We start from the raw sequence: 14,207 nt of genomic DNA on the forward strand, positions 1-14,207 counted from the left end.
CCGTCAAGACGGAGGCTAAGCGGGGGAATCTTATTCCATCTTCCGGGAGCCGTCACCATCTGACTTTCCTGAACAGAACAGAAACCCTAAACGAACACGAAAGGACACAAAAAAATGGAGCAGGAGCTCTCCCTCGGCAAGGGCCGAGAACCACCGCGCCTCCATGGTCTAAGGAGGCAGACCTGCGGCATTGTCGGCAGGAGGCGAGAAACCCTAATTGTCGGGGCGCGCGAATCTCAACATACATCTGATAGACATACACACATCAATGAAACCCTCAAAACTTCTGTTAAGGTTCATGGACCACAGTCCCTTCCACGACAGATGCAAGAAAAAAGGCCCATCAGCCCCGGGCACGAATATTAAAGCACAATCCAACGGCTGAGACCCATGGCAGCAGTCCTTTAAAAATCCCTACCCCATAAACCCTAGAAACGAGCAGCCATCCTCCCAAACCGCACGAAAACCCCTCCCGTCTTTCCTCCCCTCCCGCCCCCACCCCACACCCCTCCCCATGGCGTCTCCCCCCAACGGCGCCGCCGCCGCCTCCTCGGCCGCCGGGGGCGCGCCCCCCGTCGACAAGGAGGTCGACTTCGCCAACTACTTCTGCACCTACGCCTACCTCTACCACCAGAAGGAGATGCTCTGCGACCGCGTCCGCATGGACGCCTACCACTCCGCCGTCTTCCGCAACCCCCACCACTTCCGCGGCAAGGTGAGAACAAACGGCCCCTCCCCGCTCCCCCGTCCCCGCGAATCGCCGGAGGTCCGAGGTTTGCTGTAATTTGGGGCCCCGGTTCGACTGATTCGGCGGATCTGTCAGGTGGTTCTTGATGTCGGCACCGGGAGCGGCATCCTCGCCATCTGGAGCGCTCAGGCCGGCGCCAGGAAGGTGTACGCCGTCGAGGCCACCAACGTGGCGGAGCACGCCCGCGAACTCGTCCGCGCCAACGGGGTCGCCGACATCGTTGAGGTCATACAGGGCACCATGGAGGACATTGTGCTGCCGGAGAAAGGCGAGTCTTTTCGTTTCTTGACTCCATCTTACATTTGTTCGTCCCTGAATCGATGGTAACATTTGGAAGTACCGGCGTTGGCTGGTGGAGTGATATCCCAGCAATATTGTTGACAACAAAAAGGCCAAGTCTTTCATCTTGAAAGGGGATTTTTTTAGTCTTATCAGAATATGAAAGATATGATGTATATTGAGTATTGATCAGTTTGTTGTGTGTGTGTTTTTGGAACTGCAGTTGATGTCATTATCTCTGAGTGGATGGGCTACTATCTCTTGAGAGAGTCCATGTTTGATTCCGTCATATGCGCACGTGACCGCTGGTTGAATCCAGGTGGTGTAATGTAAGTAAAGAGAAGCATTCTTGAATTCTAAGTTTGCGAACTTGTATTGGTATTGAATTTTCTTACCAGAACTATGATTGTTATATGCAGCCTGATCAAATAATCTGTAAATCAAGTTAAATTAACAAACACATGATCTTAAATTTTTTTTGTCTGAAAGATGACAATCAACACCCTTCTGATTTTGTTGTTTGCACAAATAAAACACAGATGTACCTAATGCGGGATCAATCTGTTGCAGGTATCCTAGTCATGCTCGGATGTGGTTAGCACCAATAAGAAGTGGTTTGGGTGACAAAAAGATGGAAGATTTTGAGATTGCTATGAATGACTGGAATCATTTTGTTGAGGACACCCAGGCTTATTATGGGGTCAACATGAATGCCTTGACAAAGGCATATCGTGCAGAACACGAGAAGTTCTATCTCAAGGTATCTCTTAGCACAAAGGCATCATATTTTTGTCTTTTTGTTGGATTGGCATGCTTTTGGTCTGAAAAAATGTGATTCATCTATACAAACATAAGTCTTAGTATAATGATATTTTTTGAAGTAGCTCCTACGAATTTATATTCATCAAAAAGGACAAGGCCATGCCAAATGTTTGTGTAGTTCTTTGTTTCTCAAATAACTCCAGTCTTGGGATGTAAAGTTTAGTTTTTTTTTTGAAGCTTATAAATGACTTGCACCTAATAGGCCTGTAATATACCGTATTTCACAATTAATCACTACATACTTCAAGTAAGGACCCTCAGTTCTTTTTACAAGACATTTCTCACTTCCATAACCATTCTTTGTATTCTTCTGCAGTCTTCAATTTGGAACAATCTTCATCCGAACCAACTTATTGGGCAACCTGCTGTCGTCAAGGAGATGGATTGCTTGACAGCAACCGTTGAAGAGATTCGAGAAGTTAGAGCACAAGTTACATTGCCAATCAACCAGGATAGAACAAGGCTAGCTGCATTGGCTGGGTGGTTTGATGTTCACTTTAGAGTATGTCTAGCTGAATTATTTCACAGATCTCTCATGTTTTACTCAATGGAAGACACTCACTATTTTCCACTTACAGGGTAGCAAGCAAAACCCTGCAGTTGAGGAAGTTGAATTGAATACAGCCCCAGATGAGAATGGTGGGACACACTGGGGTCAGCAGGTTGGTTTTCTAGAATATATATCAGTATCCTTTTCTGTTGTTGCTGAATTTTCTAACGGCAATTATATCAAGTTGCCTGGCAGTCTGTCTGACAGCCATTTGTTTCTTCTCCAAGGTATTCTTGATGACTCCAGCTCCGAGAGTAAATGAAGGGGACAGTATCAATGTTTCTTTCTCGATGGTTCGCTCGAAAGAGAATCACCGGCTTATGGATATGGATATCACCTATGAACTGCACGAGGCATCTGGAAGGAAGCTACCAGCAGTCGCAACCAAGATTTTCTTAGAGTAGAGCAAGGTCTGGTTCACAGAACTGCAATACGCTTTTGAATTATACCCATTCAGTTTTTAGCGTGAAGGTGCACAATACATTTGGGATGAAGCACTTTGGTTAATGGTTCAACACCAGGATTTAACCTAATCTTTTTTTTTCTGTTTTAACAGATCACTGACTGGATCTGACTCGGTTGATGGGATGTCAGGGCATTGTGTGCTATCATGTGTCGTGCTGTGCCGTATCAAAAACCTTGCCCACAGTTCAGAGAAACATTGGTCCCCGGTGTGTTTGTTTTTCATAGTATGGCATAATGGCCAACCTTTGTGTAATACATACTATGCGGGGTGTGTAACAGTGATACCATGAGGCATGATCAAGTGCCAGAGATTTTGTTTGTTGTATCGGTAATTTATTATTGTCATTTGATTGGTTGAATGATTCGAGCTGTTGCCTCTAGATTAGAAGTTGGTTTTCGATGCCTGTCACTTAGTTCAACTTGGGTTCACTGAATTTTAAAGCGAAGATGCAACCAATCTGAGCTGTTATTCAGTGAGATCCATCTGACTATACCTAGATTGCTTTGACTTTTGATAGTAATTCACATCGACAGAAGTTGAGGTATTTCTGGATGAACTCTTTGCACTGACAGCAAACTAAGGTGTTTAGAGATAAACTAAAACAGATGAAAACTGCTTGGCAATTTTATCTGATGTTCTGAAAGTTTTTTTTTAATCTTTGCCTTTTGACATTTAAGTTTTGAAAATTCCGAAGTGATAGCATTACCATTGTGAGTGCATTTTGTATTTTTGTCAGAGATTTTGCTTGCTGTATCAGTAATTTTGTTGGTTTTCCTTCCAATGCCTGTGATGTAACTTTCGTTCAACTGATGTGTTTGTGCTCACTACATTTTAAAGGGAAAGATAGACTGAACTGTTTTTGCAGTTTGTTTTAGCTGGTCGGCAATCTAGTTCCATTTTGACTAGAACTAGATTGGTTTGAATTTCCATAAAAAAGGTTGATTTGAATCTCCCTAAAAATGTTTGGTTTGAATTTCCCTAAAAAAGAGATTAGGTGTGGCTAGATCTCAGTCGATTGAGATTTAACCAAGTCTATCATGTGATAGAACATATATAAGAAAAAAGAAAGAAAACATAAAATAATTCTTTTTGCACGGATCTTCATGTAAGATCCAACGACTGAGACTTGGTTAAGTCTTAATCGACTGAGATAAGCAATCCCGAACAAGATTTGGTTTGAATTTTGTTGACAGTTTTTGAAAACTCCCCAAGTGATGGCATCACCATTCTGAGCGCATTTGTCAGTTCACTTGCTCATACCCAGCTCAGTCAGTAGCAGCTAGGCAGGCACTGTGAAAACGATAAGGTTCGGACCAGCCAAGCCGGCAGCCACAGCCTCTCCCTCTCCCTCCCCAGCGCCGGAGCTCGTCTCCTCTCCTCGCCGGCGCCACCGCCCCCATGCTCCTCCCAGTGCGCGGCCTCCCGGCCGCCCCTCATCGCCCGCTCACCCACCCACACAGCTCCCCCGCGCCGCCGCCCTCCCTCCTCGGTGCCCGGCGCCGCCGTCCGTCCCGGAGGCTCTCCAAGGTCGTGTCCTACTACGGCCTCACCACTCCGCCGTACAAAACCGTAAGCACGGCCATCTTATCTCGCCCGGATCCGCGCGCCGCCGCGCCATTAAAGAAGATGCCGCCTTGACCTTAAGCTTCGCGTGGCTGGTTGCAGGACGCCCTGGAGCCGTACATGAGCAGGCGGGCGGTGGAGCTGCACTGGGGCAAGCACCAGCAGGAGTACGTGGACGGGCTCAACAGGCAGCTCGCCATCAGCCCGCTCTACGGCCACACCCTCGAGGACCTCATCAAGGAGGCCTACAACAACGGCAACCCGCTGCCCGAGTACAACGACGCGGCCGAGGTGATGCCGCACACTCATATTTCACCTTCCTGGTAGTAGCTTTCAGCTTGATTGACTGTCGCAGACAGATAGCTGAAACAGAGGGGATGCTGCTGTACTGTATTTGGTTGCTGCAATTCTGAACCTGTATGTTATATTGTGATGTGTAGGTCTGGAACCATCACTTCTTCTGGGAATCGATGCAGCCGGAAGGCGGCGGCTCGCCCGAGGCGGGCGTGCTGCAGCAGATCGAGAAGGATTTCGGCTCCTTTTTTAATTTCAGGGAGGAGTTCATGCGCTCGGCGTTGTCGTTGTTGGGGTCTGGTTGGGTTTGGCTTGTCTGTAAGTATCCCTTTACTACCATTTCTTTCTAGTACAGACAGGCAATATCTGTCTGAAAGTCTGGTTAACAGCTGAATGTTTTGCGTATTTCAGTGAAGAGAAGCGAGAGGAAGCTCGAGGTGGTTCACACCCGAAATGCTATCAACCCACTTGCTTTTGGGGATATTGTATGTTTGCTCAACCCTTTATGTTTGCTCAACCAATTTCCAGTTTTAATCTTTGCAATGACATTCCGTGTCTTCTTCTCTTTCAGCCAATCATCAGCCTAGACTTGTGGGAGGTAAGGGAATTGAAGAACCTCTGTTTAGATCCCACCATGCGCCATGTACTGACATTTCTCTTTATCCCTTTCAGCATGCTTACTACTTAGATTACAAGGTACCCTACTAGATCCCATTTTTCTGCTTGCTATCAAAACTTTAAAAGTTAAGTACTAATATACCTGAAAACCGCTCTGGTGCTTTTTAATGATGTAGGATGACAGGCGAACATATGTGTCAAACTTTCTGGATCACCTTGTGTCTTGGCATACTGTCACTGTACGCATGATGCGCGCGGAGGCTTTTGTTAACCTTGGTGAACCAACTATCCCAGTGGCATGAGATGATACGGATATGACCTGGAGTTGTCTCTGAATATGTCGATCTCATGAGGTAATTCATTTTGCAGCATCATACATGGCATATGTGCAGCTTAATTATGCCGTTTGATGCCCTGAGCACGAGGTGGTATATAAATAATCAATCCAGGGTTTAAGGCATCAGTTCCCTATTATGTTTCTTTTTCTAGCTATGTGGTAGAGTAAGTAGTAGCATTATACCTGCCATATTTGCAGCTTAATCAAGTAATATACCATTCGATTCCCTGCGTGCGAGGTGGTATATAATATAAATAATAAAGCAGGGTTCAAAGTATCGGTGCCCTATTATGTCTCTTTTTCTAGCTATGAGTTAAGTAGTAGCATAGAACTCCGCCTATGTCTTTTAGGCATAGCCGGTCCCAAGCCCGGGTAAAGGAGGAGGGTTGTGATAGGTTTGGCGAGCCAACGTAAAAACTAGCCAGTCCTTTGGGTATGAAACCCATTTGGGCGAGAGTAGTACTAGGATGGGTGACCTCCTGGGAAGTCCTCGTGAAAGGGTTTCATATCTAGGCTACCCCAACTTGTTTGGGACAAAAGGCTTAGAAGAAGAAGAAGAAGTTAACTAGTAGCATAGCAGTGCCAGAAATTCTGCTGCATTGATACAAGGGATGTTGATATATCATGTAATGTTTCTACTTTCTGCACAAGTAACAATAAAGCTTCTCTTGAAAAGCTAGCGTGTAAGGCAATCGAATATTGGGTTTCAGACTTAGACATGTGCAGCTGGAAATATCAAGGTAGAATTGACTCGACGCTGTTTCTTTGGCTGAGGTAGTAGTAGGAAGCATGCAGCTTGGAGGCCAGAGCAGAAAGATGTAGTGAAATCTGGTTAGTATTATTAATGCCCAGGGGTATATGTAGCAGTTGGATTGTGTTGTTTCATTTCTTTTCTTTTTGGGTTTGTGCAGTTGCTTAGGTGGCTGACTGGAGGGAGTTTGGTTAAATTTCACAGTTAATGGTCGGAGAAGAGACGTTTTGCCAAATCACCTTATTTCATTCTGATGAAAACTAGCACCACCAATATGGATATATATCGTTGAAGGTTACTAGTGATATAATATTTATTTTAGATAAACAGGGAGAGCTCCCTGGTTCCATTTCATAGAAAGAAGCCTGACAAACCAGGTCCGAAACATAAAGGTCTTACAAAAGCTCAAAATAATATCAACTTAGAACTCAAAGGGGAAACTACTCTCCAACACTGTTTCCCACCAATCACATAAGCGAACCGCAAACCACCTTTTACACAGCACATAAGCCCCAGTAACAGAGGATTCAGGCCGTTTGCTGCGAAGCAAAGCAGGCAGGTTCCAGCGTGGAGGTGGGGTTTCATATCTTCTTAAAAATTATCTGTGTCCACTACTTCGTAACTTCTTAAATTGGTAGGCACAAGTGCCTTTTGTCAGTATTAGCAAGTTGAACATGTAGAAAAAGATAATTTTTGTGCCGGGCCTTAAGTTTTGCCTCTGAACTTGGTTAATCTTCCACGCAGTAGTAAGAACTCACGTTGAGGTTCCCTTTTCTTTTTTAAAGTAATACGGGAGGTTATACGAAGTAAGATGGATGTTTTATGCAAGGTTCCCTGTAACAAGGACTCTGAACCTGCCACATTCTGAGTCTTTCAGCCATAATTACACATCATAAGGATCACACTATGCTATATTCTGACAACAAAATAATTAAACATCACACTATGCTACATTCTGAAAACAAAAGATAGATCATATCATTGAAGAATCCACTAGACCTATTGCTTTCAGGCTTTCCATGTCCTGCACTGAGCTATTTGATGCAATGTTCTTGCACCCCATTATATATCCATCGCAATCCCCAAGGCCCACGATTGTTTTAAACACGCCAAGTGGTCTGCTCGTCTTCCTTCCGTAGCGATAGCCAAAATGTCCAGGCCTTCAAAAATATCTTGATCCCTTCTTTTTCGTTCATTTGTCAGGGATGCCAAGGAAAATCCTGAACCACATCCTACTGGATGAGACGGAGAGTTTGCGGGGGGTAGCGTGATGTAACCACGTCACGCGATGCACGGTGAACAAGGAAGCTCTGCCCGAAGATAAGACAGCTGGGGTTTCGTCGTTGTCCTCGTCCGTCGCTATGGGGAAGTGACCTCACATTTCAAGTTATTATGCAGTAAAAGCAGGCATGGACGCTTCAGAGCAAGGGGACTTGACTTCAGAGTACGCGCTATCGATCTAGCTTGTGCTTAAAGCCACGGAACTTTATGTCTTCAGAACAATATCCCATAGTGCTGTTAGAACAGCCCCTGGTTTTCCACGATCGTAGGCATAGCTTCATCATTTGTTGTAACAGAATTCAGCCATTGTGGACCGAGGCACATGCCCCCATGAATGTTTGCCTTGCTCAAACATATTCTTCTTTTTCATCAATAGTTGCCTGGGCATATTATCCTCTTTTTTCTCCGCCCGATTCTTCGGAGCATATCGAATGGTCCCTGAGGAGCCACGGATGACTGACTTTTTAAAACTTTACAGATCCTCTCGATGCTCGTATCTTATTGACGGTTGAACCAATGCAAAAATATTATGAAAAAGTTGTACTGTGTTGACGGTTTGCAAAAAGAAAACCAGCGTGCAGTTTGCTGGACCGTCTACCTAAGCTACTGGTTGGTATGGCAGGTTAATCTGCTCAACCAACATATATCGTCCACAACAGTATGGGGAATCATTAGTAGGTTGCACATGTTTATTTCAGTCTTTAGATAATTTCAGGGACGAAAGGAAAACAAATAGGAAAAAGACGCGGCCGGTGATTTGGTGAGAACCATAATCTGATGCTAATTAAATTAAAATGGTAGAGCAGCAGCAACAACACAAACCATGATGGATGATTACAAGGACAGATAGTATTATAGCAAAGTTGTGATACAGTTCTCATCGAGCTAAGACACTAGACACATATGCTTATTATGAAAGGCGGCGGAGGCCGGTGGATCTCCTCTGCGCCTTGCGGCCTCCGTCCATGGCGGCCATGTCCGGTTTAGTTGCAGCAGCAGCAGAGGCAGTCGAGGCAGCACTCGCATGTCTCGTAGCAGCAGAAGCAGCACAGCGCTGTGAACACGCTGCAGACCCGAATAAAATCCAATCAGCCAGACACAGAAAAACAAATCTACAAAGTGAACAACGATCAAAACAAAATGAATTAACAGGAGCTAGTACTAGGGGAATCAGTTCCAAGATATTCCTGGCCTGCCTCTATGGTTTCTCCGAGGATTTTTCAGATGGCAGAAAAGTTAATCTCTCTCTCGGTCTCTGCATCGACAGATGCACACGGCCGAGAGATTTCTCAATTGACAGGACCAGCAGAGCAAAACCCAGAGAGAGGGGGAGTGAGCGAGTGGATGAACAAACTGTGAGTGTGTGTGTGTGTGTGTGTCTCACCATGCGTAGATGCAGCCCTTCTCCTCGTGGCGCTTCTGCACGTGCTCCGTGTAGGACATCTCCTGCCCCGACGGAGCGTTATACATCTTCGCAAAGGGTGGGTTGGGTTACTATGGAAGAAGAAGAAGAGGTGTCCAAGGGTTGTGCTCTGCTCTGCTCTCCTCTCCTGTGGCTTTGGGAAGATGTAGGATTGGAACGGGAAGGAGTGGGTGGGGTTTTATAGGCCGGGAAGGCAGCTAGCCGCACCTGTGCCACAGTTTTTTTTACTCACCACAGCCACCTAAGCACAAGTGGCAACACTGTTTTGTACTAACACAGCTCGATGGGCCCACACATCGGCCATGGTGGTTGCTGTTTGTCATCGACAAGTTTGTCTTTTGTAGGTGTGGAACACACGGCTTGGTGCTAGTCGACCTCTAGAAATCATAGACAAAAATCTCTCAGAACTCCCAAATGGACCAGTTTAGTTGCTACTACATGAGTCGGGGAAGTTAAATATCGGTTTTTGTAGTACTCCCTCCGTTCCTAAATATTTGTCTTTCTAGAGATTTCAAATGGTCACCACATACGGATGTATATAGACATATTTTAGAGTGTAGATTCACTCATTTTGTTCCGCATGTAGTCACCATTTGAAACCTCTAAAAAGACAAATATTTAGGAACGGAGGAAGTATATATGAAAATAAAGAAAGGGTTCAACATGGTCTGTCCTTGTTTTCTCCATTTTGCGCCAACCCGGACCCGGACCGGAGTCTCTTGTGCCTCTCTCGGTGGTTTGATTGTGAATCCTGACTTTCTTTTTGAATGAAGAGAGGATTCCTAGCTAGTCTAGGTGAGTGGTCAGTTGTGATTTTTTCGAAAAGGAGTGGTCAGTTGTGATGGGCTGGAATAAATCCACCACCTATCGATGAGGACTATGAGGTCACGGGCCCATGACCATGATGGGTGTATGTATGGTGGGAAGGAAGAAGACCAATTTGCCTCGGTCGCCACTAATTATTAATTAGCTTGCAAAGTTAGCTACTACGGCCTCACTATCTGCATATCTGTTCTTAGTGCAAGCATCACATCATGCTTCAGAAAAAGGTTCCATATATACGATGGCTGCAGATCATATCTTACCATGCATAGAGGCAGCCCTTCTCCTCGTGCCGCTTCTGCGCGTGCTCGTAGTAGGACATGCCTTGCGGCGGCGGAGGGTTGTTATACATCTCGCCGCCGGCCGGCTGGGCTCCTATCCTCTCTCCGGCTAGTTTTAGATCTCTTCTACCTTGTCTAGTTCTTGTGTGTATGTAAGTAAGGTTATTATTGCATATTGCATTCGGATGGGTGTAGTGTATTTATATGTCAGGGGAGGTCCAACACTTGTCAAATCCCAGCTGCCAAGTGTACATTCACATCCGAATGTATCTTCTAACATAAATTAGAGAGGAAGTATCCTAATGAAGACAAAAGACAGACCTCATTAGTTTCCTTCGACCCTAAGGTTTCAAATATGTCAGCTACCTAGTGTGATTCCCATTGAATTGATTCACTACACTGCTATATTTGACCAGAAAGGGTCCAAAATAAGACGTCCAACATTTGTCGATGCCCAACATTAATAGGGCAGGGGGTGTCCAACGACAAGTGTACATCACATCTGAATGTGCTATCTTCTAACATAAATTAGAAGTATAATTGGGGAGAAACAAACAGGACTTGATTGGTTTCCTTCGACCCGAAGATTTCTAAATTACCATCTACCCACTGTAATTCCCATTGAATTGAGTTACCACACTGCCATATTTGACTGTCAAAAGTCCAAATTAAGAAACAGACCATGCAGGGGATGGGGTCCCTTTTCCAGCTGATGATATTTTTCTTAGCAGCTAGGAGTGTACCAATATTGACAGTAGAATGGAGGACAAGTGGATGCCTCTTACGTTGTGTTCTTGGTTTTATCTTGGCGTGGATTTTCTTCGTCCGCTGGCAAGCTCGCTGATTACCGACTAGTCGACGTTGTATTCTAGAAGGAAAATCCATCAGCGTCGACGGGGACATCAAGGAGGATTTGTTTCATCTGGCCTCTGCTGGTCTGTCTTGGTGTACATTCATTTGCAAGAATTGACCACGAATGTATAAGTGACCACGAAAGTATATCGCTCGTGCTTGAGAACCGTCACAAAAGAGATTAGACTATAATATGTATGTTATCATGATATGATTGGAAAGTTCCAATCCATTTAATATATTTAGGCTCACTTTAAATTCCCATCGCAGATATCCTTGTAAAGTTTTTTCTAGCAGTAATGCACGATCAATATAAAGATTTAGGGAACTGCGCTGTACTTTTTCAATCAAAAAATGAACCTGAACTGCTGCCTTAAGTATGTATTCTGCATAGTAATAACATAGGAGTCCAAATTCAAACTTGGAACGGAATCCAGAGGTGGGTGTACGCCATCATAACACTAACGTATTATTTTTGACCTCATCATAACACCAACACCTCCAATAACTTGCACAGAATGATACATGTACGCTATCACGCTAGTACTCGTCTGTCCACTAGATGCAGTGCACATGCTTGCTATGTGTATAGTCATATCAAAGGCCCGTGAGCATATGACACGGTGAGGATATGGTTCTATCATAAAAGGAAACAATAGCAAATAAAATTGACTATAGTAGAAGTAGTGCATGGAGACACCCACTGCTGCATAAGCAGATAAATGCAGTGCAGTGAGCTACCGAAGCGCCATCAAATTAGCAATTCCTAACAGATAAATATAGTTGCATTCCAAGTCTCCCAGATCCAGTTCCTCTAGTAATGATGATGAGAACACCTATATATTCATTAAGAGTGATCACCATCTTACTTAAATGAGTTACATAGGTGTGAGAGGCATTAGGGATTATTCTATGGCAGGGGAGTAGATGAAAGTGAGACATTTGGAACTATACGGTACTTTTATTTCTTTGATAGGTGACAATTGGGAAATGCCTCGTAAATGTCATTTGATACCATGTAATGTTAACAGTCCCATGCGGGATGTAATCCTCCGACGTTTAGGATAGAGCTGTCTGCAGGCACAAGGTTTTCTGCATCTACATGTATCTTGTAATATAAAATTAGAAGTATCCTTACGGATATGAAAACACAACTAAATTAGTTTCCTTCGATCCAAAGATTTCTATACTGTCGCACCTCCACTTACTGCATCCTGTATGTTGGCCCCCTTATGTTTTGTGTCCAATTTTGACCATATATTTAAATAGAAAAATATAAATTATATTCCACAAAAATTAAATTGATTATGAAAGGAGGTTTAGAGGTCGAGGCAAAATGCCAAAATACAAAACATTACTCTCGCTGCATTACATCACGCAAATGCTTAACCCCCGCAAGACACCACAACAAAGTCTCTTCTTTGATTCTAGCAACAATAACTCCAACCGGCACCGCGATGTTACAGAAGACACATGCATTCCACTCCTTCCAGATTTCCCACGAGATAATCAACATTAGGAAAACAAGCGCCCTTCGCGATTGAGTCCTCTTGGGCACATTGAGACTCTACCACTCCTTCACGGAATCCATGCCACCCCAATCTGGAAGATGTACATCATGAGGACCAAGCCAAGTTTAATCATGCCCCAAACTCTGACGGTGTAGCCGTGTAGCAACAATGGAAAAGAAGACGAGCCGCCGATTCTTGAGCCTGTTTGCAAAGGGGGCATAAGTTTTAGTTAGACCATCCCGGCGTTGGAGTTTGTCAGCCATCCAAATCCTATTTTGATAATTAGCCATGCGGAGAATTTGCATTTGGGGGCCGGGGCGGGGGGATCCCTCCACATGTTCTGGAGCATGTCCGTGTCACTGTCAACCAAACCAAGGAATTGTGCGCTAGCTATAGGCCGCCGCCGCTGAGTAATGTCAACCAAACCAATGCATTCGTGAATTGTGCGCCCTAGTTGGTGTATTATGTGGACGGTTTGTAAAAACAAAATCAGCGCGCGGTTTGCTGAACCGTCTTCCTAAACTACTGTTTTTTTTGAAAAGGAGGTTAAAACCCGCGGCCTCTGCATCAATCGGTGCATACGGCCATCTTTATTTATTATTCAACATAGGTCTAACAAGAACATAATCAAGCCACCCGAAGCCACCACTCACACCTATACAACTCGATAATGTGGAGTGCTCTCACTCCTCATATCTAAAACAAACTGGTGCCGTCGCTGATCCATCCACATAACGTATCGAAACCCATAACCGGTGCAGCTAGCAGACTTAAAGCGTACACCACATGCACATGTTTTAGAAGCCGCCATCATCATCGAACCGCTGATCCATCTTCAGGTGAGAGATCTGCATCATCCTTACCAGACCATCCATCCGTCGACGCCACCACGGCGCCCAACGGAGCCACCGCCCCGCGCTCGTCCGTCCAGACACGAAGATTCTGGAAGATCTGTCATGCGTAGCACCTGCCGACCAGGCATGACACAGCGTAGCACCTGTCGGCCAGGCATGAATTGACATCTTCACCGAAAGCTCCGTGCAAGACGAAGCCGCTCCACCTCTTGCCTCTGTCTTCTAGCTTTGCTCCACAAACGATGCTTCCAAGAGAGAAAACGACACCGCAGTACCACCATCGTCCGATCTGGAAGACCAGATCCTGGGGTTTCCCCCGGAGCAACACGAGTGGGTCGACAGTAGTTACACGACGGTGCCTTCATCAAGGTAACGATGCAGAACGCCGCCATCGCCTACCATCGGCTCGGTTTCATCGGCAACTATATGTCTTCCCGACTTGCAGCCGGAACTAGATGTCGGATCTCGAGATCTGACCATCCAGTCTCACGCTGACCACCTCCGACAGACGAGATGGCCACCACCGCCAGCGGCACCGGCCAGATCAAATCTGACCGGAGGCTCCGCCGACCAGTCAACCATGGCGACATCCCCTCCTGATCCATCCTTCCCACGAAGCCGCCGGAGCAGCGCCGAACCGCCGGGAAAGACGAAGACCGAAGGGCGATCTCGCGCCGCCGGTCCCTCCAGACCTCGGGCCTGCAGCCTAGATCCCCTCCATCACCGGCGGCGCCCGGGCTTAGCCGGCGCACGTC

General features: G+C 45.5%; 2 protein-coding genes and 1 long non-coding RNA gene across 3 annotated transcripts; 2 read left to right on the plus strand and 1 right to left on the minus strand.

Moving 5' to 3' along the window:
* Window positions 1-442: 442 nt before the first annotated feature.
* Window positions 443-3,223, plus strand: LOC123168447 (protein arginine N-methyltransferase PRMT10). Its single transcript, XM_044586333.1, has 8 exons — window positions 443-715; window positions 824-1,016; window positions 1,251-1,356; window positions 1,598-1,787; window positions 2,166-2,351; window positions 2,428-2,511; window positions 2,627-2,809; window positions 2,956-3,223. The coding sequence occupies exons 1-7, from the start codon at window positions 515-517 to the stop codon at window positions 2,801-2,803; spliced, it is 1,137 nt and encodes a 378-aa protein (XP_044442268.1). The 5' UTR covers window positions 443-514; the 3' UTR covers window positions 2,804-2,809; window positions 2,956-3,223.
* An 886-nt stretch (window positions 3,224-4,109) lies between these two features.
* On the plus strand, window positions 4,110-7,689 carry LOC101290631 (superoxide dismutase [Fe] 2, chloroplastic). Its single transcript, XM_044581342.1, has 8 exons — window positions 4,110-4,434; window positions 4,531-4,719; window positions 4,869-5,040; window positions 5,134-5,207; window positions 5,294-5,320; window positions 5,395-5,418; window positions 5,517-5,693; window positions 7,632-7,689. The coding sequence occupies exons 1-7, from the start codon at window positions 4,264-4,266 to the stop codon at window positions 5,640-5,642; spliced, it is 783 nt and encodes a 260-aa protein (XP_044437277.1). The 5' UTR covers window positions 4,110-4,263; the 3' UTR covers window positions 5,643-5,693; window positions 7,632-7,689.
* An 851-nt stretch (window positions 7,690-8,540) lies between these two features.
* Window positions 8,541-10,185, minus strand: LOC123163935 (uncharacterized). Its single transcript, XR_006482102.1, has 2 exons — window positions 9,094-10,185; window positions 8,541-8,774 (listed from the first exon to the last, which is right to left on the minus strand). It is a non-coding gene; the product is annotated as an uncharacterized lncRNA (long non-coding RNA).
* Between the last annotated feature and the right edge of the window lie 4,022 nt (window positions 10,186-14,207).

Source organism: Triticum aestivum, chromosome 7D (assembly GCF_018294505.1).
Source record: "Triticum aestivum cultivar Chinese Spring chromosome 7D, IWGSC CS RefSeq v2.1, whole genome shotgun sequence".
NCBI lineage: Eukaryota > Viridiplantae > Streptophyta > Magnoliopsida > Poales > Poaceae > Triticum > Triticum aestivum.

Excerpts from the sequence above, each read along its gene's own strand:
- LOC123168447 (XM_044586333.1), top strand. The coding sequence starts at position 515 with ATGGCGTCTCCCCCCAACGGCGCCGCCGCCGCCTCCTCGGCCGCCGGG. Across the intron at positions 1,357-1,597 it reads TTGAATCCAGGTGGTGTAAT|GTATCCTAGTCATGCTCGGA; the intron begins GTAAGTAAAGAG and ends AATCTGTTGCAG. Across the intron at positions 2,512-2,626 it reads GGACACACTGGGGTCAGCAG|GTATTCTTGATGACTCCAGC; the intron begins GTTGGTTTTCTA and ends TTCTTCTCCAAG.
- LOC101290631 (XM_044581342.1), top strand. The coding sequence starts at position 4,264 with ATGCTCCTCCCAGTGCGCGGCCTCCCGGCCGCCCCTCATCGCCCGCTC. Across the intron at positions 4,435-4,530 it reads CCACTCCGCCGTACAAAACC|GACGCCCTGGAGCCGTACAT; the intron begins GTAAGCACGGCC and ends GGCTGGTTGCAG. Across the intron at positions 5,041-5,133 it reads TGGTTGGGTTTGGCTTGTCT|TGAAGAGAAGCGAGAGGAAG; the intron begins GTAAGTATCCCT and ends TGCGTATTTCAG.